Genomic DNA, 24,864 nt, shown 5'->3' with positions numbered 1-24,864 from the left:
ATTCCAGAAGGTATCCATTACCCTGTGCTACGCCCAAACTAACAATGCAGAGGAAGAAGAAAAAGATCTCTTCTACACCCAGCTTCAAGCAGTAGTTGGAAAGGTACCTAAGCAAGATATGTTGATCATCATGGGAGATCTGAATGCCAAAGTACGCAGCGATAACACTGGCAGGGAAAGAGAGATGGGCCAGAATGGTTTGGGGAATATGAATGAAAATGGAGAACTCCTTACCGATTTCTGTGCCTTCAATTAACTGACCATTGGAGGTACCCTCTTTCCCCACCGACGATGCTACAAGATAACCTGGGTCTCGCCTGACCATCAAACAGAGAACCAGATTGATCACGTCATAGTCTGCCAGTGCTGGAGAAGTTCATTACAAGATGTGAGAGCCAAAAGAAGAACAGATATTGGATCTGACCACCATTTGGTTGTTGCAAAGCTGAAGATGAAGCTGTCAGCCAAGAAGAAGCAAGAAAACACGTGAATAAAGTTTGATGTTAGAAAACTACAGACGGAAGAGAACAAAAAAGATTTCCACATCGCCTTGCAAAACCGCTTTGGGGCTCTTCAAATAGAGGAACAAGATGATAGAACAGCAGAACATGCCTGGATTACCTTCAAGCAGGCCACTGTAGGAGCCTATGAAGAAGTACTGGGAAGACCACCAGTCAACAGTAAACCTTGGATCAGGGATGACACATGGCAGAAGGTGGAGGAGAGGAAAAAGCTCAAACAGGTGTTGAATCAGGCCAGAACCCGGCAACATAAACAAATCGCCGCCAACTGGTACAGCGTGATGGCCAAAGTGGTGAAGAAACAGCTCAAAGGACAAGAGGTCATACTTCAATGAAATGGCAGAGCAAGCAGAAACAGCAGCCAGTAAAGGGGACCTCAAGGCACTCTACACGACAACTAAACTTTTGAGAGGGAAGAAAAACAAATTCAACAGAGCTGTTAGAGACAAGACAGGCCATCTGCTCACTTCGGTTGAAGATCAGCTGGCAAGATGGAAGGAACACTTCCAGGAAGTATTGAATAGACCACCACCACAGAACCTACCTGACCTGGAGCATGGAGACCCACTCAACATCAATATAGGTGAAATCACCAAGCAAGAAATTAGAAAAGCCCTGAAAAGCCTGAAGAACAGCAAGGCTGCTGGAGAAGACAACATTCCTACAGAAGCATTGAAAGAGGGTGGAGAGTTTATGGTGGACCATTTACATATACTGCTGAATTTGATATGGAGAACAGGAGAGATCCCATCAGATTGGAAGAAGGGCCTCCTTGTGAAGCTGCCAAAATCTGGAGATCTTTCACTGTGTGGCAAGTGGAGGGGGATCACCTTGTTGTCCATTCCAAGCAAAGTTCACACCAGGGTCATCTTGGAGCGGATGAAAGACGCCATTAACCAGAGACTTAGAGATGAGCAGGCAGGGTTCAGGAAAGAGAGATCATGCATTGACCAGATAGTGACACTTAGAGTCATTGTGGAGCAGACAATAGAATGGCAAACTCCACTATATGTGTGTTTTATTGATCTTGAGAAGGCATTTGACAGCCTGGACAGAAAGTCAATGTGGAGCATCTTACGACACTATGGTGTACTGGAAGAGATGGTGAATATCATCAAGCAGCTTTATGGTGGCTTCTCATACAGGGTCATCCATGATGGGAGACTGTCCGAAGAGTTCCTGGTCACTACTGGAGTCAGACAGGGATGCCTGCTGTCGCCTCTACTTTTTCTTGTAGTACTCGACTGGGCTACAAGAACAGCCTATGCTGGCTCAGAGAGAGGCATCCAGTGGACGTTAACAGGGAAATTGGAAGACCTGGCATTTGCAGATGATCTCGCTCTTCTCTCACACCGGCTTCAAGATATGCAGAAGAAAGTAGATTCCTTGGGAAAGACCTCACAGCGAGTAGGCCTTAAGATCAGTCAGGAGAAGACCAAAGTTCTACACATTAATAACAAACAAAAGGAGCCATTACGGATTGAAGGACAAATAGTTGAAGATGTAGACAAATTCACCTACCTCGGAAGCAAAATCAGTAAATCAGGAGGTACAGATGAGGACATCAGAGCAAGGATCGGAAAAGCCCAACATGCCTTCACAACCCTGCGACCTGTTTGGAGATCTATGGCCATCTCTGTCAAAACTAAGCTCCGTGTATTCAGCTCCAATGTGAAAGCCATCCTGCTATATGGATCCAAACATGAAGAATCACTAACACCAACTGCAACAAGATCCAGACCTTTCTCAACAAATGCCTCTGGCAGATCCTCGCCTCAAGTGGTACAACAGAGTGACAAACCTAGACCTGTGGAAGAGAACAAACCAAGAGCCCATTGTATTCCAGATAAGGAGGAGGAAGTGGAGATGGGTCGGCCACACCTTGAGGAAGAGCCAGTCGAATGTCACTCGACAATCACTCGAATGGAATCCACAAGGGAAGAGAAGAAGAGGTCGACCAAAGCAAACCTGGAGGCGTAGGCTTTTGGATGAACTGAAGGCCACTGGCCAAACTTGGGAGACTGCAAAAACATCTGCTAGAGATCGCAGGAAGTGGAGGACTTTTGTTGAGGCCCTATGCTCCATAAGGAGCGAAAAGGATTAAATTTAAATAATAAATAAATTAAAAACCAAGGAAGAAAGCTGGGGACAAAAAGCTTTTTTGAACTAGTTTGCTTAAGAATTGTAGAAATGCCAGTCATGAAGTGGAAGGAAAGGAACCTTCAATGGACAGTCAGGGAGTCAGGGAGTAATGAAGGGAATACATTGGCCACGGATAGGCAGAGCATCACAAAGATGGATGTGTTGACCAACTAATGGTCGATGGGTATGAGAGGAGGTCATATGAGGAAACTTCCACAAACACAGCCAACAAGGGTAGGTACTCTTGTTTTACCGTCAGAAGCTGCACATGATGTTCTCTCCAGTTCTGTCCCTGTTGTCCTCGAATTCACCAAGCTTGGAACCTGGAAACACATATTTGTCAAGTTAAAGTCAAATGTCCTTAAGATCCAATGCAATTTCAAGATGATATTCAAAATTCTACCGCACCTTCTCACACTGAAAGTGCAGGAAACAATTGGTGTTGGACACTGTCCTCTAAATTACTCTCATCTCTGAGTCAAACGGTTGTAAACTCAAATTCCACTCCAGCAGCTTGAGTATTTGTTGATGGTTCAGTGCCGTAATGAGGGAGGGCTGCATCGTATAAGTTATTGACTTAACACGGGATCTTATACAGAACCAGCTAATGTACTCTCAAGTGGATGGAAAAGCTCAGATGGCTATTGATTCAAAGAAGACACACAGCACAGAGGGAGAACCCGTGAAGCTACTGCCTCACAGTATGAGGGTCCATCCTGACCTCTTATCACTATGTCATCATAAGATGGCGACGGGTACGGTTGTAGCAGCCACTCCAGTTCCAATCAGTGGTGAAATTTCTCATCCTGTTTATGTGGAGTGGGACCTCACACTGCACTGCAGCCTACCATAGCTACTCAGAAAAGCCAGCATTAAAAGTGAGTGGAATGCAAGGACACAGAAATGTAATAAGCATGCCAAATCCTTGCAAGACCCACTCCTGACAATTCTACTTCCTTTTGTCCAATCACTAAAAAATAAACTGGATATCCTGTGTCTGTTTCTGGGCCAGCAGGAGATGAGAGACTGCTGCACACTCATCCGGACATACTCCAGGACACACTCCAGACTCGAGCAACCAGCTAGAAAGCCTTTGAGGCAGACAAAAATGCCAAGACCTCCGGTAAGACCTGCGGAGGAAGTTCATGTGTTTGTATCAATAAGAACACCGCAGTAGTACGAGCCCACTGCTCACTGCAGATAGAGGTTTTTTTTAAATAAGATCATAAGTACATAAGACATAGGAGCAGAACTAGGCCATTTGGCTCATCAAATCTCCTCTCCCATTCCATCATAGCTGAATTATTATCCAAGTTACATGTCCACCCTGTATGTCAACGACAGCAGCACCTCTCTTTCTATCAGACTGAATGCCTTGTATGCACAATTTGACACAATGAATGGTGGGACATCGAGGAAAGGCCCACACCCCCTGAGGAACAGGCAATCTCTTTGGCTGCAGTCTGGGTATGATCTTCCCTAGCTAGAGTAAACTAATGCAAAGCTGTGGGGCCAAGACCATACCTAGCCAGATGCAGAAGGATTGTACAGCCCAGCTAATAGAGATCTTAATGGACACCTTCAACATCTCTTTGCAACAGTCCACTGACCCTGCAGGTTTCAAGGCAGCCATCATCATTCTACTGCCCAAGGACAAGATGATAGCTGGCCTAAACAATTACCGTTCCATAGCACTGACTTCAACAATCGTGAAATGCTTTGAGCCACTGGATCGTATAAAAGCAACACGAGTGAATCTGCAGATGCTGGAAATAAATAAAATCACAAAATGCTGGCAGAACTCAGCAGGCCAGACAGCATCTATGGGAGGAGGTAGTGACGACAGTATGTAGGTTTGTAGCAGACATCGATGGATAGGGTGTCTCCAGAGATAGAAACAGAAAGATCTAGAAAGGGGAGGGAGGTGTCGGAAATAGACCAGGTGAATTTGAGGGTGAGGTGAAAGTTGGAGGTGAAGTTAATGAAGTCGACCAGCTCAGCATGTGTGCAGGAAGCAGCACCGATGCAGTCGTCGATATAAAGTATCGTATAAAATCTCACTTTCCAGCTACATCGGACCCTTTCCAGTTCACCTGCTGCCCAATTGGCCCACTGATGATGTCATAGCCTTGGCTCTCTACTCTGTCCAGTCCCACCTAGAAAATACACTATACACCAGAATGTTGGTCATTGGCGTTGAACACAATCATCCCCTCAGAGGCTGGTGGGTAAACCGTCCTTATTGGAACTCAACACCCCTCTCTGTAACTGGATCTAGGACTTTTTGACAGAAAGTCTGAGTTAGCAGCAAAAACTCCAATGATCTGAGCACTGGTGCCCTCCAGCACTGTGTGCTCAGCCCACTGCTGACTCACGACTGCACTGCCAGACCCAGCTCAAACCGTATCATCAAGTTCTCTGATGATACAACAGTTGTTGGCCTCATCAACAAGACTGATGAATTGGAATAGAGAGGAGGCAAGGAGGCCGAGTCCATGAGTCTCAACATGGACAAGACAAAAAAGATGATTGTGAACTTGAGGTCAACCACTCTCCATTGCACATCAATGGCTCTATCATGAAGAGAGTGAAGAGCACGTTTCTTGGTGTGCACATAATGTGTGAGCTAATTTGGACCGACAACACCTCCTCTTTAGTCAAGAGAGCACAACAGTGTCTATATTTTCTGAGGAGACAGTGAAGTGTAGGGCTCCCCGCCCCTATTCCAACAACTTCCTACTGGAGCACCATTGAGTGTGCCTTGTATGGCTGCATCATTCTGTGGTATGGAAACTGCAAAGCATCAGACTGCAATACCCCACAGAGGAGAGTAAAAATCTCTGGAATATCACTGGGGTCTCCCTCCCTCCTATTTGTGGTTTATTTACTGGGAGTATTACAGTCGAAGGGTCCAAAGCATTTTTGAGGATCCCTACCACCCATCCCACAATCTCTCTCAGTATGGAGGTACACAGGCATTAGGACAAAGACTGTCAGACTGGGCAACAGCTTCTTCCCTCAGGCTGTGAGACTAATGAATACCCTCCACCACCATGATCTCGTCACTGGGACTGCAAGCTGTTTACCGTTTACCTGTGCTGTGCACTGAATGCATTTGAGCTATATTTTATTAATTTATTTATATTTTATTAATTTATTTATGGTACATTATTTTGGTTTATGTTCTGTGTGTGATACATGTTTTGTGGGTGCACTGTGGTCTGGAGGACCTTGGTTTCGTTTAGTTGTATATATGTACAGTCAGATGACAATAAACTTGATCTTGAAAAGGTCAGCTTTATTGTAGGCAAATAGGTTTGTATTATGCTGTTCTTATACGCTTTTATCTGGTCTCCCCTCAGCCTCTGCCTCTACAGGGTTGTCCAATCTCTCTTTACACCACGTGCCCTCTATCCAGGCAGCATCCTGGTAAAGCTCTTCTGCACCCTCCTCAAAGTCTCCACATTCCTTAAATCTCTGGGGCACTCTCTCATCTCTGATCAGTGCAACATCCATTCCCAAAGCAGCATCATTTTACAGGAACCTGGAGGGTGCTGCTGGTATTATACGTATTTCCCTTTGAGGGCAGGCTCCCAAGGTCTCAGGTGCTAGGCTGAGTTATGGCAGCTATGAGATTTTACACTCGATCAACGCAGTGGTTCATGGAAACCGACACAACGCAACACCACGCAAGAAGACCCGACCACACAGTTCCGGAAACCTCACTTTTGATGTTAGCAACCTCAAAGGGATCAGTGTTTGCGTGAGAATACTAACACCAGTTAGTTTGAAATTACTTGGCATTAACGTACCAGAGGATCTGTGCTGGGTCCAGCATGTAAGAAGGCCCAAGTTGGCATAGACTTGGCATGCCACAAACATTTGAACAAACTTCTATAGATGCACACTGAGAGTATCCTGATTAGTTGCAGTCTGACTGATGGCCTGGTATGGAAATACAATGCCCAAAAATGGAAATGGCTACAGGAAATGATGGATACAGCCAAGTCCATCACAGACAATGCCCTCCCACCACTGAATGCATTTATATGGAGTGCTGCTACAGGACAGCAGCATTCACCCCATCATCCAGGCCAAGCTTTTTACCCACTACTACCAATGGGAATAAGGTACAGGAGCCTTAGGTCTACAAAACACCAGGTTCAGAAGCAGTTATTACCCTACAACCCGTCAGGCTTCTGAACCAGCACGAATAACTTCAATCACCACTGCTCCAAGCTGATTCAACGACTTACTGGCTCGATGTAAAGGACTCTGTATGATTCATGTCCTCAGCATTATTTTTGTTTGCAGTTTGTCTTATTTTGCACGTTGATTGTTAGTTTTTGTCTGCTTATGCACAGTTTTTCATAAATTCTATTGTATTTCTTCTTTTTCCTGTAATTGTCAACAAGCAAATGAATCTCTAGGTTGTAGTATATGGTAACATGTGCTCAACGGCCAATCAGGTTCCTCCTGTAGGTGCCTTGTGGCCACTGACTGTACCTTCATGTCTTCTGCTGCTGTAGCCCATCCACTTCAAGTTCTGACATTTTGTGTATTCAGAGATGTTCTTCTGTACACCACTATTATAATGCATGGTTATTTGAGTTACTGTTTCCTTCCTATCAGCTTGAACCAGTCTGGCCACTTTCCTCTGAACTTTCTCATTCACGAGGTGTTTTTGCCCATGGAACTGCCGCTCACTGAATGCTTTTGTTTTTCACATTATTTTCTGTAAACTCTGTGAAAACCCCAAGAGATCAGCAGTTTCTGAGGTATTCAAACCACACTGTCTGACACCGACAATCATTCCATGATCAAAGTCACTTAGATCATAATTCTTCTCTAATCTGATGTTTGATCTATCATAATTCTTCTCTAATCTGATGTTTGATCTGAACAACAACTAAACCTATTGACCATATCGGCATGCTTTTATGCATCGAGCTGATGATTAAATTATTTTAACAAGTAGGTGTACTGGTGTACCCAATAAAATAGTCACTGAGTGTATACATATTTGATAATAAATTTACCTTCAACAAGTAGCAAGTAGAGATTCCTAGTCCATCAATACCCAACTTCCTCACTGTATTTAATAAGTGGATTGATAAAAGCCCTTTCAAATTATCTCCCCTCTCCTATTTCGCCCATTTCCAATAATCTCACCATTGGTCAATCTCATTGTACCTCTCGGAATGTCATCTTAAACCTTCTAAGATCAAGTTATTGGACTGGTCTTGAACCCAGTGAGAGGTGGGTACAGCCTTCTGAGTAGGAGGTAATAATGCTACCCACCAACATCACACTAAGCCCTGCTGTACAGTGCTCCATGTTCCCTGTGGATTTTGTCATCTGGCCCTGTCCTCAGAGGACTTGCTGTAAAGGAAGAGTAGCATCTGTATGTTTTAATTTAGCAGGAGCACAGCCCTGGGCCTATTGTTACTGACTGGAGCAATTTTTTATTTTTAGCTCTCTAACTCAAGGATCATCAGTCATATCCACATAATTGTTTCAACAACTTTAAATTACAGCTTTAAAGCTCACAATGGACTTTCCTCAGAGCTTACTCTGACCACTGTCCTGCTTAAACTTCTCTGTAAGTGTGGCAGAAACTATGGTCTTGACTTCTGATGATACAATCATGCTTTACACCTGGAAGACGGGCCAACCTATTCAACATGAACTGTGCTAAACTGGCTGTCACTGCCATCTATTAAAAGCTTTCAAGTTCTTTGTAGACCTATACTCTTTGGAGTTTAGAAGAATTCTTAGGGAGCCTGATAGGCAAGTGTTGAGATGTTTGCACTAGTGGGAGAATCTTGAACAAGAGAACATGGTTACAAGATGAAGAAGCAGTCACTTAAAACTAGGATGTGTAGAAACAGTTTCTCACAGAGGTTGGTGGAGCTCTGGATTTCTCTACCCAAGAGGACCATGGAGGCTGAATGATAGGAGTGGAAGGTTTTTGAATCAGGGAATTGAGGGCTATGGGGAACTAGCTCAAAGACGAGTTCAGGCGTGAGGCAGAGCAGATATGAGCATATTAAATGTTGGACTAGGTTTGAGGGATCTGACGGTTTATTCCTGCTTCTGTTATGTTTAACATCTCTGGCAGGATATAGTCCTTTCATCACGTGACCCGCTTTATCCTATTATTCTACTATTGGCTAACCAAAATGTCAATCTTCATTGTCCACGTGGTGAACTACATATACCTGTCTGGACACGCCCCTCTGCTGACTGCTCCTGTGGCTCCTCCCACAGACCCCGGTATAAAGGCGATTGAGGCCTGAGCCCGGCCCTCAGTCTCCAGGATGTAGTATGATGGTCTCTTGCTGCTAATCGTGGTCTCTTGCAGCTAATAAAAGCCTATCATTCGCCAATAAGAGTTATTGATGGTGCATCAGTCCTGTCCTCCCACAATCAGGAAACCAAAAGACCAACCAGATGATTCCTGAATCTTGCCTTAAACAGCTATTTTCATTCTCGTACATTTGTAAAATTGTTGAGTAGAAATAAGTTTCTTTTTAAAATACACCTTGTGAACTTCCCCTGTTAGGGACTTCCCTAAAAATTAGTTCACTTCATAGAGATTCTGGGGCAACTCTACAGCATTGGCAATTATATTCCCAGCCAACTTCCTGAAAAGCATGTGAATTTGTCTTTGTTGCTGTTTGTTGAAACTTGCTGTGCACAGTTTGTTGCTGCATTTCCTACATCACCAACACTTGAAGGAGCTTAGGAGACAATGGCAACTAATGGAGTTTCCTTTGCTTGCATCTTCGGAAACAGCTCTATTTCTATCTTTAATATCTCTATTTCTCCCTTTCAGGGTTCTTTTGACGACCCTGACATGGAGTTACACGCTGACTTCAGTTCTTTGCTCTTGGGGTCTCAGGACTGGCTGTTATTTGATATACTGAGGATCCGGCCTAGAAGATTAGCTCACTGAAGGTGACCTTTCGGGGCTTTGTGGCTTTGGATGTGGGTGGACTCAAGGCTGGTACTTCTGCAGGAAATCGCTGTGCCGTGGGAGATGAAAGATCCCTGGCTGTGTGCCCAGAGACCTGAATTCTTTGGGAACAGAGCTCACAAAAAGTGACACAACGGACTTTTAACATTGTAAGTCAGGAAGTTGTTTGTTATGTCTCCCCTCTCGCTGTGAAATGGAGACAACTCTTTTTCCCTTATTAGGGAGAGAGAGAGAGCCAGTGGTATGTCGAATTACCGGGTGAACGAGCAGTCTTTGGGGTACTGCAAGTCTGTGTCTTTATTGATGTTTTGCTGCACTCTTGAGTGCTCCGTGGAGAGCGCTAATGCTTTTTTTAGCTGGTGGGGAGGGGGTATCATGTCTTTGCTGCTGTTTACATATGGGAGGGGCAAGTGTGGGTGGGCTTTGGAGTTCTAACATTTACTGTCATTCATTCTTTGAGGCACTCCTCTGTTTGCGAAAAAAAAGCTTTTCAGGATGTACAGTGTATATATTTCTCTGACATTAAATGTACCTTTGAAACCTTTAACTGGCTGCCCAAACACTTACAAACACTACAGAGATTGCAAGATGCATTATACAGATTCAAAACTTTTCTAAAAACATTTTTGCTTAATGAGACAACATGCTGCTTTTAAAACCTCTGGGGAGGAAGTAGGTGCCTGTCCGTGCAGAGACAACAAGTCCAGACATCTGGCTTTCCTGATACATTGTCTGGAGTCAACGCTCGCTGACATTCATGGAGCCAAAATGCCTTCTGCATTCTTTCACTGAAGGTGTGGATATGAGAAATAACTATCTGACCATTAGTTAAATATTGTTATTATTAATCTTTGATTAGCTGATTCATGCTCACGGTTAGTATATCACAGAAATGGGAGTGGCAAAAGCTGAGGGCAGATCACACCTGTGTCAAAACTAAATGTCACCCTGATGACTTAAGAGTTGAAATATAAAGTGCAGGCAACACCACCTTGCATTCATTCAGCACCATTATTACTGCGAAACATCGCACATGTCACAGCAGTGTCATCAAAAGAAATCGCCACCACACCCAAAAAGGTTTCAGGACAGATTGGTTAATGCTGAGTCACAGAGCTGGGCTTCATGGGACGCCTCAGTGAAATGATGTGGTGGTGAAGAAGACCACTCCTCCTCCCAATGACCAGGTGATGTGTCTTACCGTGGCCGATGTGAGGAAAACTCTATGCAGAGTCAGCTCGTGGAAGGCTGCTGGACCAGACAATATTCCTGGCAGAGTGCTCAGAGGGTGTGCAGACCAGCTGGCAGATGTTCTCACTGACATCTTCAACATCTCCCTGAGCAACACCGTCATTCCAACATGCTTCAAGGCCGCCACCATCGTTCCCGTGCCGAGGAAGTCTTCAGTGTCGTCTCAACGACTACCATCCCGTTGCTCTCACATCCATCATCATGAAGTGTTTCGAGAGGATCGTCATGAGGCATACCTAGACCCTGCTACCCCATCCCCACTGGACCCCCTACAGTTCGTGTACCGTCCCAACCGCTCAACAGTTGATGCCATTGCTATCACCCGCCACCTGGACAAAAAAGACACGTACGTTCAAATGCTGTTCATAGACTTCAGTTCAGCATTAAACACAACCATCCCTCAGAAACTGATTGGAAAGCTGAGCCCACTGGGCCGGAACACCTCCCTCTGCAACTGGATACTAGACTTCCTGACTGGGAGGCCTCGGTCAGTCCGAAGCAGCATCTCCAGCACCATCACACTGAGCATGCCCCCCCCCCACCCCCGAATGTGGAATGTCTCTGAATGTGAACAAAACAAAAGAGATGGCAGTTGACTTCAGGAGAGCACGGAGTGACCACTCTCCGCTGAACATTGGCGGCTCCTTCGTTGAGATCATTAAGAGCACTAAATTTCTTAGTGTTCACCAGGCAGAGAATCTCACCTATTCCCCCAACACCACCTCCATAGCCAAGAAAGCCCAGCACCATCTTTACTTTCTGCGAAGGCTGAGGAAAGTCTATCTCCCACCACCATCCTCATCACATTCTACAGGGGTTGTATTGAGAGCATCCTGAGCAGCTGCATCACTGCCTGGTTCAAGAATTACACCATCTCGGATCGCAAGACCTGCAGTGGATAGTGAGGTCAGAGCTGAGAAGATCATCGGGGTCTCTCTTCACGCCAATACAGACATCTAGACCACACGCTGCACCCACAAACCTAACAGCATTGTGAAGGACCCCATGCACCCCTCATACAATCTCTTCTCCCTCCTGTCATCCGGCAAAAAGTACCGAAGCATTCGGGCTCTCACGACCAGACTGCGCAACAGTTTCTTCCCCCAAGCCATCAGACTCCTTAATACCCAGAGTCGACACTGACATCTACATAATTTATTATTATATTGAAAGTTGTCCTCTACTGTGTCTGTTGTCTTGTTTATTATTTATGTATTTATTAATTATTTTACTGCCCTGCACTGTTTTGTGCACTTTATGTAGTCCTGTGTAGGTCTGTAGTCTAGTGTAGTTTTAGTGTTGTTTTACATAGTCTAGTGTAGCCTTGAGTTGTTTTACATAGTCTAGTGTAGCCTTGAGTTGTGTCATATAGTCTAGTGTAGCCTTGAGTTGTGTCACATAGTCTAATGTAGTTTTGTGTTGTCTCATGTAGCACCAGGGTCCTGGAGGAATGTTGTCTCATTGTTACTGTGTACTGTACCAGCAGTTTATGGTCAAAATAACAATAAAAAGTGACTTGAGTTGACTTGAAAAGCAGGACAGTCAGGGAGGTTTAGGAACACTGAAGACCTTGGTAGGTGTGGTGAACTATGTGCCTGTCGGGACACGCCCCTGCTGACTGCTCCTGTGGCTCCTCCCACAGGCCCCTGTATAAAGGAGACCTGCGGCCTGAAGATCGGCCTCAGTCTCCAGGACCTTGTATGATAGACACTCACTCCTGGTTCCTTCTTCCAGTCAATAAAAGCTGATATCTCGCCTACGTCTCAGTGTGAGTTATTGATGGTGCATCAATTTTATTGACTGGAAGTTTTAAAACATGGAACCCGTTTTGCGTCCGGACCGGTTGGATTTGGACCCTCAAGACCCTGACGTGGCTCTCGCTTTTGAACACTGGCTTGCATGCTTCCAATCGTACTTGGCGGAGCTTCGTGCGACTGAACCCGCCGTTATGCACAGAATCCTACTCTCGAGGGTCTCCTCCAAAGTTTACTCCTTTATCCGGGACCTGCCGACCTACGAAGGGGCACTGGACGCCCTCAAACGACAGTACCTGCGGCCGGTGAACACCGTCTACGCAAGACATCGCTTAGCTACCCGGCAACAGCGGCCTGGCGAATCGTGCGCTGAGTTTCTCCGAGCACTACAGACACTCGTCCGAGCTTGTGACTGCAAGACGCTCACGGCAGAACAGCATGCGGAGCTGCTGGTGCGAGACGCCTTTGTGACGGGACTGAGGTCAGTGTACATGCGCCAGCGACTGCTGGAGAACTCGGATCTTACCTTAAGCTCGGCGATAGAGAAGGCCAACGCTCTAGAAGCTGCTTTGCATAACGCCGATGCTGTCCAGTCGCACGATTCCCCGCCGGTTTCGTGGACGCCTCAGACCCCGCCACCGCCGGCTCCCGGGAGCGAATTCGCCAACGCCGCCGCCAGTCGCCATTCCACGAGCTCCCCGACCCAGACCACGGCTATGGCCCGTAAGAAACTCGTGCTTTGTTATTTCTGTGGCCAAAAGAAACATCCTCGACAACGCTGTCCAGCGCGAGAAGCGACCTGCTCCAGCTGCGGAAAGCGGGGCCATTTCGCCAAGGTCTGTAAGTCTCAACCTCGAGCGGAGTGCAGCGCTGCGGGTGAAACGTGGGGGCCGCCATCTTGCATGCCGGGATGTGGGCGGCCATCTTTGTCGACGTCAGCACGCCCCGCCCCCGATCCTCGGATGCTGACCGGGTACCCCGGATGTGAGCGGCCATCTTTGTCGGCGTCAGCATGCCCCGCCCCCGACCCTCCGATGCTGACCGGGTACCCCGACGGCGATCCAACTCTGGCCACTGTGACTCTCGACCAAAGCGCCCCACACCAGCTTGCAAGATCCATGATGGACATCCAGGTGGAGGGGCATTGGACTGGATGCCTGTTTGACACGGGCAGCACTGGGAGTTTTATTCACCCGGACACAGTGCAACGCTGCGGACTTGCAATGCGGCCGGTCAGTCGGAGGTTCCATTTGGCCTCTGGGTCGCAGTCCGCAGACATCCGGGCGGGTTGTGTAGCGACTTTGGTGGTGCAAGGCACAGAATATCGGGACTTTGAACTGCTGGTCATGCCTAATCTGTGTGCACCTGTGCTATTGGGGCTGGACTTCCAGAGCCATCTCGAAAGTGTGACTATGGTATACGACGGGCCCCTCCCACCACTCACTGTCAAGAATCCTCAGTTTTGTGGGACTTCTTCACGTACCCCGCTACTGACCACGGACACACACATCCCATCCAGAACCAGGCCAACAGCTGCGCTACCGACACTTGCAGCCTCTCCACTCTCAAGATCCCTCCCCCACCGCTGTTCGCCAACCTGACCCCCGACTGTAAACCTGTGGCAACCAAAAGCAGGAGGTACAGCGCGGGGGACCGGGCCTTCATTCAGTCGGAGGTGCAGCGGCTGCTCAGGGAGGGGATCATTGAGCCGAGCACAAGCCCTTGGAGGGCCCAGGTGGTTGTTGTTCGGACTGGGCAGAAAGATAGGATGGTGGTGGACTATAGTCAAACCATCAATAGGTTTATGCAGCTTGACGCATACCCCCTACCCCGCATCGCGGATATGGTCAACCAGATTGCTCAGTATAAGGTGTACTCGACAATAGATCTGAAATCCGCTTATCACCAGCTCCCCATCTGCCCAGAGGACCGCCCTTACACCGCCTTCGAGGCGGGCGGCCGGCTCTATCACTTCCTGCGCGTCCCTTTCGGTGTCACGAATGGTGTCTCTGTCTTCCAGAGGGAAATGGACCGGATGGTGGACCAGTACCAACTGCAGGCCACATTTCCCTATCTGGATAACATCACCATCTGTGGTCATGACAGGCCAGATCACGACGCCAACCTCCAACGGTTTCTCCAAGTGGACGCAGCTCTGAACCTTACTTATAACAGGGACAAGTGTGTTTTTGGTACCACCCGCCTTGCTATACTTGGGTATGTCGTGGAAAACGGGGTTATTGGGCCTGATCCCGAACGTATGCGCCCCCTGTTAGAGCTCCCTCTTCCCACCACTCTCAAGGCCCTCAGACGGTGCCTGGGGTTTTTTTCCTATTACGCCCAATGGGTCCCCCATTATGCAGACAAGGCTCGCCCCCTGGTCAAGTCTACCTCGTTTCCCCTCTCTGCTGAGGCCTGCGCGGCCTTCAACTGCATTAAAGCGGACATTGCCAAAGCTACGATGCATGCAGTGGACGAGACCGCTCCCTTCCAAGTGGAGTGTGATGCCTCCGATTTCGCTCTGGCTGCTACCCTTAATCAGGAAGGCAGACCAGTAGCATTCTTTTCTCGCACCCTCCAAGGCTCTGAAATTCGGCACTCCGCGGTGGAGAAAGAAGCCCAGGCCATAGTGGAGGCTGTTAGGCACTGGAGGCACTATCTTGCTGGCAAAAGATTCACTGTGCTGACCGACCAGCGCTCGGTTGCGTTCCTGTTCGGCAACCAACAGCGGGGCAAGATCAAAAATGATAAGATTTTGCGGTGGAGGATAGAACTCTCCACCTACACCTATGATATCCTGTACCGGCCTGGCAGACTCAATGAGCCCCCTGATGCCCTATCCCGGGGAACATGTGCTAGCACACAGCTCGACCAGCTGTACGCCCTTCATGCACAACTTTGCCATCCGGGGGTCACCCGATTTTACCATTTTGTGAAAGCTCGGAACCTGCCGTACTCCCTGGAGGACATCAGGACGATGACCAGGGACTGCCAAATTTGTGCCGAGTGCAAACCGCACTTCTACTGTCCTGACACGGCACAACTTGTCAAGGCCACCCGCCCTTTTGAACGCCTGAGTGTTGACTTTAAGGGCCCCCTTCCCTCCACTGACCGCAATGTCTATTTTCTCAGTGTTATTGACGAGTTCTCACGGTTCCCCTTTGCCATCCCCTGCCCCGACACCACTGCCACGTCCGTCATAAAAGCCCTGCGCCAGCTCTTCACTCTGTTCGGGTATCCCTGCTATATCCACAGTGATAGAGGGTCCTCCTTTATGAGTGAGGAGCTGCGCCAGTACTTGCTAGCTAGGGGCATTGCTACCAGTCGGACCACGAGTTATAATCCCCGGGGTAATGGCCAGGTAGAGCGGGAGAATGCCACAGTGTGGAAGGCCACACTTTTAGCCCTTAAGTCCAAAGGGTTGCCGGTCTCTCGATGGCAGGAGGTCCTCCCTGAGGCACTGCACTCTATCCGCTCTCTGTTATGTACGTCCACCAATGCCACCCCTCACGAACGCCTATTCTCTTTTCCCAGGAAGTCTGTCACTGGGACCACCCTACCAGTTTGGCTAGGGGTCCCCGGGGCCAGTGCTGCTCCGGAAACATGTGAGGAGCAATAAATACTCCCCGCTGGTGGAGAGGGTTCACCTTCTCCATGCGAACCCCCAGTATGCTTACGTGGTCTTACCTGATGGGCGGGAGGACACGGTCTCCATCCGCGACCTGGCACCCGCAGGTGCAGCAGACCACTACCCTGAAGGCTCTCCGGTAACTGTGAACCCTGCACCAGAGGTGACACCGTACTCACCAGGCCCTACACAGACTCCTCACGACACTTGTATACCGGGCGTTTCGTACGCATTTATACCAGGCGCCTCGCACATGCATGAGGGATCACCGGCGCCTAGTGGGCAAGAACACGCGCAACCCCCGTCCCCTGTGCAATCGCCAATGTTGCCGGCACCTATGCGGTCACAGCCGGTGCTACGTAGATCGCAGCGACAGATTCGACCGCCTGATCGGCTTGACTTGTAAGAACCTTCGCTACATGAGGACTTTTTCAAACGAAGGGGGGGTGAATGTGGTGAACTATGTGCCTGTCGGGACACGCCCCTGCTGACTGCTCCTGTGGCTCCTCCCACAGGCCCCTGTATAAAGGAGACCTGCGGCCTGAAGATCGGCCTCAGTCTCCAGGACCTTGTATGATAGACACTCACTCCTGGTTCCTTCTTCCAGTCAATAAAAGCCGATATCTCGCCTACGTCTCAGTGTGAGTTATTGATGGTGCATCAATAGGGGAAGGCAGAGTCGCCAATGTAGGGACCATTGAGATCAGGGCTGTACAAGTAACTGGAAGTGAAGAGGCTCAGGAAGCTCCAAGGATGTAAAGACTTAAATACTTTATAGCAATGCGAGGAGGATGGTGAGATCGCGGAGGGACCTGAAGACAAGACTGATTTTTTAAATCTTTAAAAGGGTGTGCCAGACAGGGAGCCAACAAGTTTCAGCAATAAAGAAGCAATTTTAGACAAAAGCATCAATCTGCAGGGAATGGAGAGACCGCTGCCTCTCAGCCTTGCTTATGTTTACAGACTTCCTTTTTCTACTGTCACTGACTACGGATCCCATGAAATGCCGAGATGGCGCATTGTCGGGATGCAATTGTAAAACTGGGGCAGTACAGACAGCCCATCCCCCTCCAGCACCTCTTTCCAAGATCAAAGCCATCCCATTTACAGGCTGCTCACCAGCTCGTCAGTGACAAACGCATTAGAGCAGAAAGAGAAAAGATTAACAGCTTGTGAAAGGGAAGTGCTCTGGACTGAGTCTCGCTTCTGGCCTGTTTCGCTGAGGCAATGTGATGTGACTATTGAGCCTGAAGCTGTGGCAACCAGACTAAACACAAGGCTGAGTGTCAGTGTCACGGCCATGTGACAGCTACAAATATCATCTCGATTCCAAAATAAACAGGACGGTTGAGAGTCATAGTTACACAGCTTGGAAACAGGCCTTACAGCCCAGCTTGTCCAGGCTGACCAAGTTGCTTAATGGAAACTGCACCGTTTGTCTGCATTTGACCCACGTTAAAGGTTGATTAAATTGTGGAGGGTTGTTGTAGGTTGTGGAGCTGGGTAGAGAAGTGGCAGATTAGAGGGCATGTTTTATGAAGAAAGACTGAGTGAGCTAGGGTTTCTTTCTTTGGAGCGAAGGAGGATGAGAGATGACTTGATAGATCTGTCGAAGATGATAAGAGGCATTGATGGAGTGGATAGCTAGAGACCTTTTGCCCAGGGAGAATTGGCTAATACAAGGGAACATAATTTGAAGGTGATTGGAAGATAGTATAGGGAGATGTCTGAGGTAAGTTCTTTATGCAGTGAGGGGTGGGTGCATGGCACTGGTGGTAGAAACTCTTGGATAGGCGCATGGATGATAGAAAAATGGAAGGTTATGTAGGAGGGAAGCGTTAGATTGACGTCAGAGTAGTTTAAAAGGTTGCCACAACATCGAGGGGCAAACGGCCTGTACTGTGCTGTACTGGTCTATGTTCTATTTCCATCTCTTTAAACCTTTCCTATCCATGTACCTTCCTCAACAACCTTTGCACTTCATAATTGTACCTGCCTCTCCCTTTCCCTCTGGCAGTAATTCCATGTATCCACCAGCCACTGTGTGAAAAGTTGCCCCTTTTAAATTTTTCCTTTGGCCTTAAACCTATGCTCTCTAGTTTTAAGCTCACTTCTAGGAAAATGCTGGCTGGTGCTCCAGGACTTCAAGTCGCGTGGTCCCAGGTAGAATAACAACCCTGAATAAAAACTGACCATTCGATGCAACTATGCCCCTTATCATTGTATATATCTCCATACAGTCTCTCCTCAGCCTTCCATACTACAGAGGAAAAGTCCAAGCCTATTCAGCCTCTCCATATAAATCAGGTCCTCCAGTCCTTGTACCATCCTTCTGAATCTTGTAGATACTCTTTCTTGCTTAATGACATCCTTGCAATCGCTGGTCCACCTGAACAATATCCCAAACTTGGTCTGAGCAACATGACATTGCACTCAATGTCTGGACTAAAGAAGACCCTTATTTGCCTTCTAAAGCTAGGCAGATTCAAAGATCAAAACTTGCTGTCATACTCAAATTTACTTACAGATCTTTAAAATTATGTTGTTGAAAACTTCCTCTCACATTTCTTAATATAAACACAAATTACGCACAATAAACTGGATAAATATCTAAATAGAAACAGATTGAGAGGAGGAAAGATACTGAACTTCTAGGATGCCTCTCTCCATCCAGGAACATGTGAAAGGTGGTTTTCCTAACTGATATATTACAACATGGTAATGGCAACTGCTCCACCAAAGACTGCAAACTGCTGCAGAGTTGTTAATGTAGCCCAGTCTGTCAGAGATGCTAGCCCCTCCCACTCCCCCTCCCCCCCCATGAATTCTGCCTATGCTTCCTGCTACTTCAGGAAAGCAGCCAATACAATCAAGGACTTCTTTATTGTGATCATTCTTGCTTCTCCCCTCTCCCAATGGACAGAGAAAACAAAATACAAAAACAAGATTCGAAAGCTGGAGAACATGCACCAACAGACTCAAAGAAAGCTTCTACCTCACTGTTAGTAGGCTCTTGAACAGACCGTCATAACCTGAAAGATGAAACCCTTGATCTCCCAATCTACCTCATAATGGCCCTTGCACTTTGTTTGTCTCCGTGCCCTGCACTTTTTCTGTAACTACACCATTACTTACTTTTAATTACTGGGATATAACGTGGCACGGGTCCCTCTGACCCTTCTAGCTGCACAGCCCAGTAATCCCCCAACCTTATCCTTAATCACGGGACAATTTACTGTGGGAGGAAACCGGACCTCCTGGAGGAAATCCACATGGTCATGGGGAGGACATACAAACGCCTTATAGATTTTGCATTCTGTTTTTCTTTTTAATACTTATGCACTTATGCATGGAATGATCTGCCTGAGTAGCACACAGACAGAAGTCTTCCATTGTATTTTGGTGTATTGTTGTTGTTCCTCTCTGCGCCTTGTGGCACATTGGGAGGCCACCCTACCATTTCTTTAGCATTTGTTTTTGTCTGACATCAAGCTGCTAGCTCAACACTGAACCCAGAATGGATGGAAAGCATACAAGGAGCTGGCTAGATTCGAACCAAGGACCTCTCACCTCGAAGTTCCGGTGTGAATGCCACTATACCACCAACTGGCATTTCAGGGCATGTGACAATAATAAACCAAAATTAATTCTATTCATTGTAGGGATTTGATGCAGTCTAAATATCTGATGCAATGAGACAGTTTGAGTCCCTCCATGACAGCTGGGGAGATTAAATTCATGTAATTAAAACAATCAGGAACATTTTAAAAAAAATGAATCTCAGTGATCAGGACGCCAGATCGTTGTAGCAAATCAAGTTTACTGATGCCTTATTTAGAGGAACATACCTACTGCCCTTACACGGTCTGACCCATTTATGACTCTAATATGATTGACTTCTAACTCCTTCCCATTTTGGGGGCATTTAGGGATAGACAATAAAGGCCAGTATTAACAACAACACCCACTTCCTATGACAAAGTAAATTTAACCAAGGCAAAAGCATTAATCTATCTAGCCATTAAACAGGGTTGGGCAACCATCCAGTCTGTGCAGTACTAATGGAGTGCTCCACTGCAGGAGGAGGCAACTTACAGATGGGACCTTAGACTGAGGCCCTGTCAGTGTTCCAGCCAGATGTAAAGTTCCAAAGAAACTACATTTTTCCCAGTGTTTTGGACAAACGTGCAAAATCAGTCAGTATTTATAAAGCCTGCTGATTATGGGAGTAGGAAGTATGGAAATTAACAGACATGTTTCCTTGATTACAACATTTCACAAAGTACTTGATTGAATACTTTTTCCTTGTTAGGATAAAATAGCAACGGAATTTCATACTGTTCTTTTTTGTTTGATCGGCTGCATTGGGTATGTTCCACCCAGTACTGGATACAGAAGCGGAAACAAGAGTCGCAATGTTTTCCCTGCGTTCCCATCAACCCTTTCACCAAATTCAATCATTCACCTACAAAGAACAAAGAACAGTGCAACACACAACCAGGCCCTCTGACCCAGAATGGCTGCGCAGAATAGGATGGCATATTAAAGTAAATCTCTTTTGCCTGCACAAAATCCATATTCCTGCATATCCATATCCACACACCAATCTACCAGCCTCTTGAACGCCTCTATTCTATCTACTTGCACCACTGCCCTAACAGCCTGTCCAGGTACCTGCAACATCTCCGTCCACCTTCAGTGCATATCCTCTAGTGGTTGACATTTCTACTCTATGCCTCTCATAATCTTATAAATTTCTATCAGGTCTGTCCTCAGGGTCTGATGCTCCATAGAAAGTAACCCAGGTTTGTCCAAGCACTCCTTATAGCTCATACTCTCTAATCCACACAGCATACTGGTAAACCTCTTCTGCACTTTTTCCAAAGCCTCCACATTCTCCCTGCAATAGGACAACCACAATAATCCAGCTGTGGCCTAACCAAAATTCTATACAACCGCAACATGATTTCCTTATTTTTATACTCAATGCCCCAAGCAACGAAAGCAAGCATGCTGTGCATCCTCTTTGCCACCCCATCTGCTGGTGTGGCCACCTCCAAGTGTAATTCACAGTGGCCAAACAACTGATCAACCTGCACGTCTGTGGGATGCGGGAGGAATCTGGATCACGTGGAGGAAAGCTGCAGAGTCACGTGCAGAACACGCAAGCTCCTTACAGAGAGCACCCGAGATCAGGATTGAACTCGGGTCACTGGAACTATGAGGTAGCAGCTTTCACAGATGAGCCACTCTGCTGCCCCTGTGGAAGGTGCAAAATATTCTGAAGCTGTGCTCAGTTATGGTTGAGGAAAGATTAGGATTTATGCAGAGCATTTCCTCAACAGATTGTAATTCTCATCCTGCTTTTCAAAGAGTGTTATCTTGGACAACTGTTGGCCACACTTCTGGCACCAACATAGCGTAGCATGCCCACAACTCACTGACCCTAAACCTAACGATAAGTATTTGGGTAACTGAAAAAGTGCTTCTATTAGCAGATGGTTTAAGGATAAGACAACAAAGATTTGGAGAAATGGCTAAAGGTTCAAGGAGTGGCAGTAGGAGTCCAGGATAAACCTTTATATACATGGTGGTTTCCACCTGCAGCTCTACCTGTCAAGTGGGGGTATCCCACCATTCCATGGAAATCAGGTTCAATCCAGAACACATGAAGGGATTACACCCTTCCCCTGCAACTGCACAAGTTTCTGTGGGTGCTCCAGTTCCTTCGCACATCCCAAAAGTGTGCGGGTATGTTCACTGTAGGCTGTAGATACTGTGGTGCCGAGGGACATGTGAAAGAGCACAAGCTGCAGGAAACAGCTAGTGGGGAAACAGGACTGATGACATTGGTCTGCTGGAAGCCAGCATGTACCCAGTCAGCTGACTGGCCTCCTTCTGAAAGCAGTTTGTAAACAGAGTCAACTAGGGACTCCATAGGGAATCAGATAGGCACTGCACTGTGAATATAGTGCTACAAACAGAGGAGAGGGAGAGCGACTGGATTGCCGTAGTAAAATGACATGGTTGAATGGCCTTGTGCCTCATATAAACAATACAAGGATCCTGTGGTTCAGGTCGTGGCAGCCAGAACTACACCTGCTTGGTTTAATCAAAGTTCAACAGAAAATTCTCTGTTTTTAATCCAATAAAAAAAAATGTGCTGGAAACATTCAGCAAGTCAGATGCTTGGCTCGTATTTGTTCTGGCCTTTTCAACCTGCACAATGACTCTCTACTCCCGGATATGCATCCTTGCCTTGAGTATTTTCCAACACATTTTGTTTCTCCAACATACCTGCTCACTATTTTGGTCCCTCACAACTGCTTCATAAGGGGGAGGGGGTTCCACAGGACAAAACACTTCAATCCCTTTCATCCTGGAGGCATAGATATGCGTCAAAGGAATTACATCATTGCTAAGAATCCTGGAACAAGAATAGAACAGACAGTCTTTATGCATTACTCAGCCGGATAACAGATTTGACCATTAGATTTCAATCTCTTATTAAAACCAAGTGAATGGCAGTGAATGAATGCCATTATTGTTACTTTGCTGTAGTCTGGTGATCAAACATTGAACACCACAGTACAGTACAAGCCCTTCAGCCCACAAAGTTGTGCTGACCTTTTAACCTACTCCAAAGATCTAACCCTTCCCTCTACATAGTCCTCCATTTTTCTTTCATCCATATGCCTATCCAAGAGTCTCTTAAATTTCCCTACCACCTCTACCACCACTCCTAGCAGTGCGTTACACACATGCGCCACTCTCTGTGTAAAATCCTACCTCTGACATACACCCAGCACTTTCCTCCACTCATCTGAAAATTACCCCCTCTTGTTTTAGCCATTGCCACTCTGGGAAAATGGAACTGGCTATTCACTCTATCTATGCTTCTTTAACTCTACATTCCCAAATTCAGGCAGAGGAGGCTCGTCAGCCGTGGTTGGCAGCTCTTCGAGGAGAAGGAAAACTTTGATCTCAATCTCTGCTGTCTTGCGGCTATACCCACTCGATGAGCAAGGCTTAGGGAGTAAACGCCAATGGAAAACTCTGGAGCTGGAGTCCCTAAGGCAGTCCTAAGTTGAGTTGAATGCTGACTGGCAACTCCTGCGATGCTGCTGGTACCAAACTGTATTGGTCTCTGCCGATCGGTTGGGTTCATCAGATGCATGGAGAGGGGGCAGTTTGCTACATGAGCAACATCTTGCTCTTCATATTGTACGGCCCAGGCTTGCGTATCTAGACGGCTAAGATGCAACATCCATGGTCCACTCTGACCAGCAGAGGCCTCAGCACTTTCCTGAACACAGACTCTTCTTTCATTCCTTAGTATAGAAAAATCTGCCAACCTCTCTCTTCGATATACTCTGACTGAACTTCCACAGCCTTTGTGGATAAAAATTACAAAGATTCACCACAGTCCAGGTGAAGAAATATCTTCTCCTCTCAGCAGTTTTTATTGAGACTGTGATCTCGGTCCAACATCCACCCTGCAAATCTGCATACATTTCATTGATATCACTTCTCGTTCTTACAATGCTAGAAAATAGGCAGCCTCATTGCCTATACTCCCCATGCATCGAACCCATCAGCCCAGGAATCAATCTGATACATGGTCACTATAATCCCACATGGCAGATATATGGAAGAGCAGACCCAGGAAGGATATTCTAAATGTGCTCTTACTGGAGCTCATATATCTGGAAACAAACATTTCTAATTCTTCATCGAACAGTTCTCTATTCTTGTCTTTTTGCTCAACCTTTATAACTCTTCCTCACCTGGCATTTACCATCATCAAAGCTGGATGGGTTACACTCTGTCTTTCAATCCAAGTCACTCATATAAAGATAAAGAAACTAACTACCTACAATCCAGAGACCAATGCCCCAGATTTGGTCATCATTCCTCAACATCTATCTCTCAGACCCCTCATCGTGCTCTAATTAATCTATAAGATTTTATATCCTCATTAGAGTATGTCATCTGAAGCAGTACACGGTACCCTGGATATAGCCTAGGAGTTTATGCATCTGTAACAAGACCTCCTCCTCCTCTTTGATCTTGGAGCTTTCTAATTATAAAAGATAACATGCTTTCCTGGAGCAACAAACATCTGCTCCATTTGTCCCGATCAGGGTTTTGACTTGAAATGTTCACAATTCCTTTCCTCCCATAGACTCTGCTCAACCCAAAGAGCTCCTCCAACAGATTGTTGCTCCAGATATACCATTCTTAGCATCTGCAGTTTCGCATGTCTCAAAACATACTTGCCTTTTCGATTGTGTTTTTTTACCAGCTGTGACGATCACACTTTAGAAATATCTGGAACGCCATGGATTTCAGCATTTCACTGTTTTGTTTGGTACATGTTGCATTCCGAGTGCTGTGGATTAAAAAGACGGAAAGGGACAACCCTCCTTACCGTGGATTAATCCTGGGACTGTAGGAGCAGAAAGTGGAAAAGTATGGAGGAGGCGGGATGGGAGGAACAAATTCATCCAGATCCGGAATCTGGGGTGTACCCTCCGACTCTTCTTGGGGTACTGGGGCTTCAATCTGACAAAACACATTGAACAAAAA

The 24,864-nt window shown here is 46.7% G+C and overlaps 1 protein-coding gene across 4 annotated transcripts in view; it reads right to left on the bottom strand.

The window, feature by feature from the left end:
• Positions 1 to 24,864, bottom strand: part of fam189a2 (family with sequence similarity 189 member A2) — a 112,446-nt gene that overhangs the window by 15,600 nt on the left and 71,982 nt on the right. For 3 of the 4 annotated variants that reach the window (XM_059974746.1, XM_059974748.1, XM_059974750.1), the window contains 3 exons: positions 24,707 to 24,840; positions 22,573 to 22,702; positions 2,917 to 2,986 (listed from right to left, as the gene is read on the bottom strand). In XM_059974746.1, the coding sequence (XP_059830729.1) occupies positions 2,917 to 2,986; positions 22,573 to 22,702; positions 24,707 to 24,840 (334 nt within the window). The remainder of the gene's footprint in view (positions 1 to 2,916; positions 2,987 to 22,572; positions 22,703 to 24,706; positions 24,841 to 24,864) is intronic. The other variant, XM_059974747.1, reaches the window with a different exon arrangement.

The sequence above is a fragment of the Hypanus sabinus genome, chromosome 7, assembly GCF_030144855.1.
Source record: "Hypanus sabinus isolate sHypSab1 chromosome 7, sHypSab1.hap1, whole genome shotgun sequence".
Taxonomy (NCBI): domain Eukaryota; kingdom Metazoa; phylum Chordata; class Chondrichthyes; order Myliobatiformes; family Dasyatidae; genus Hypanus; species Hypanus sabinus.
Note: the sequence above shows the minus strand (reverse complement) of the source record. Positions and strands in the feature narration are given on the sequence as shown.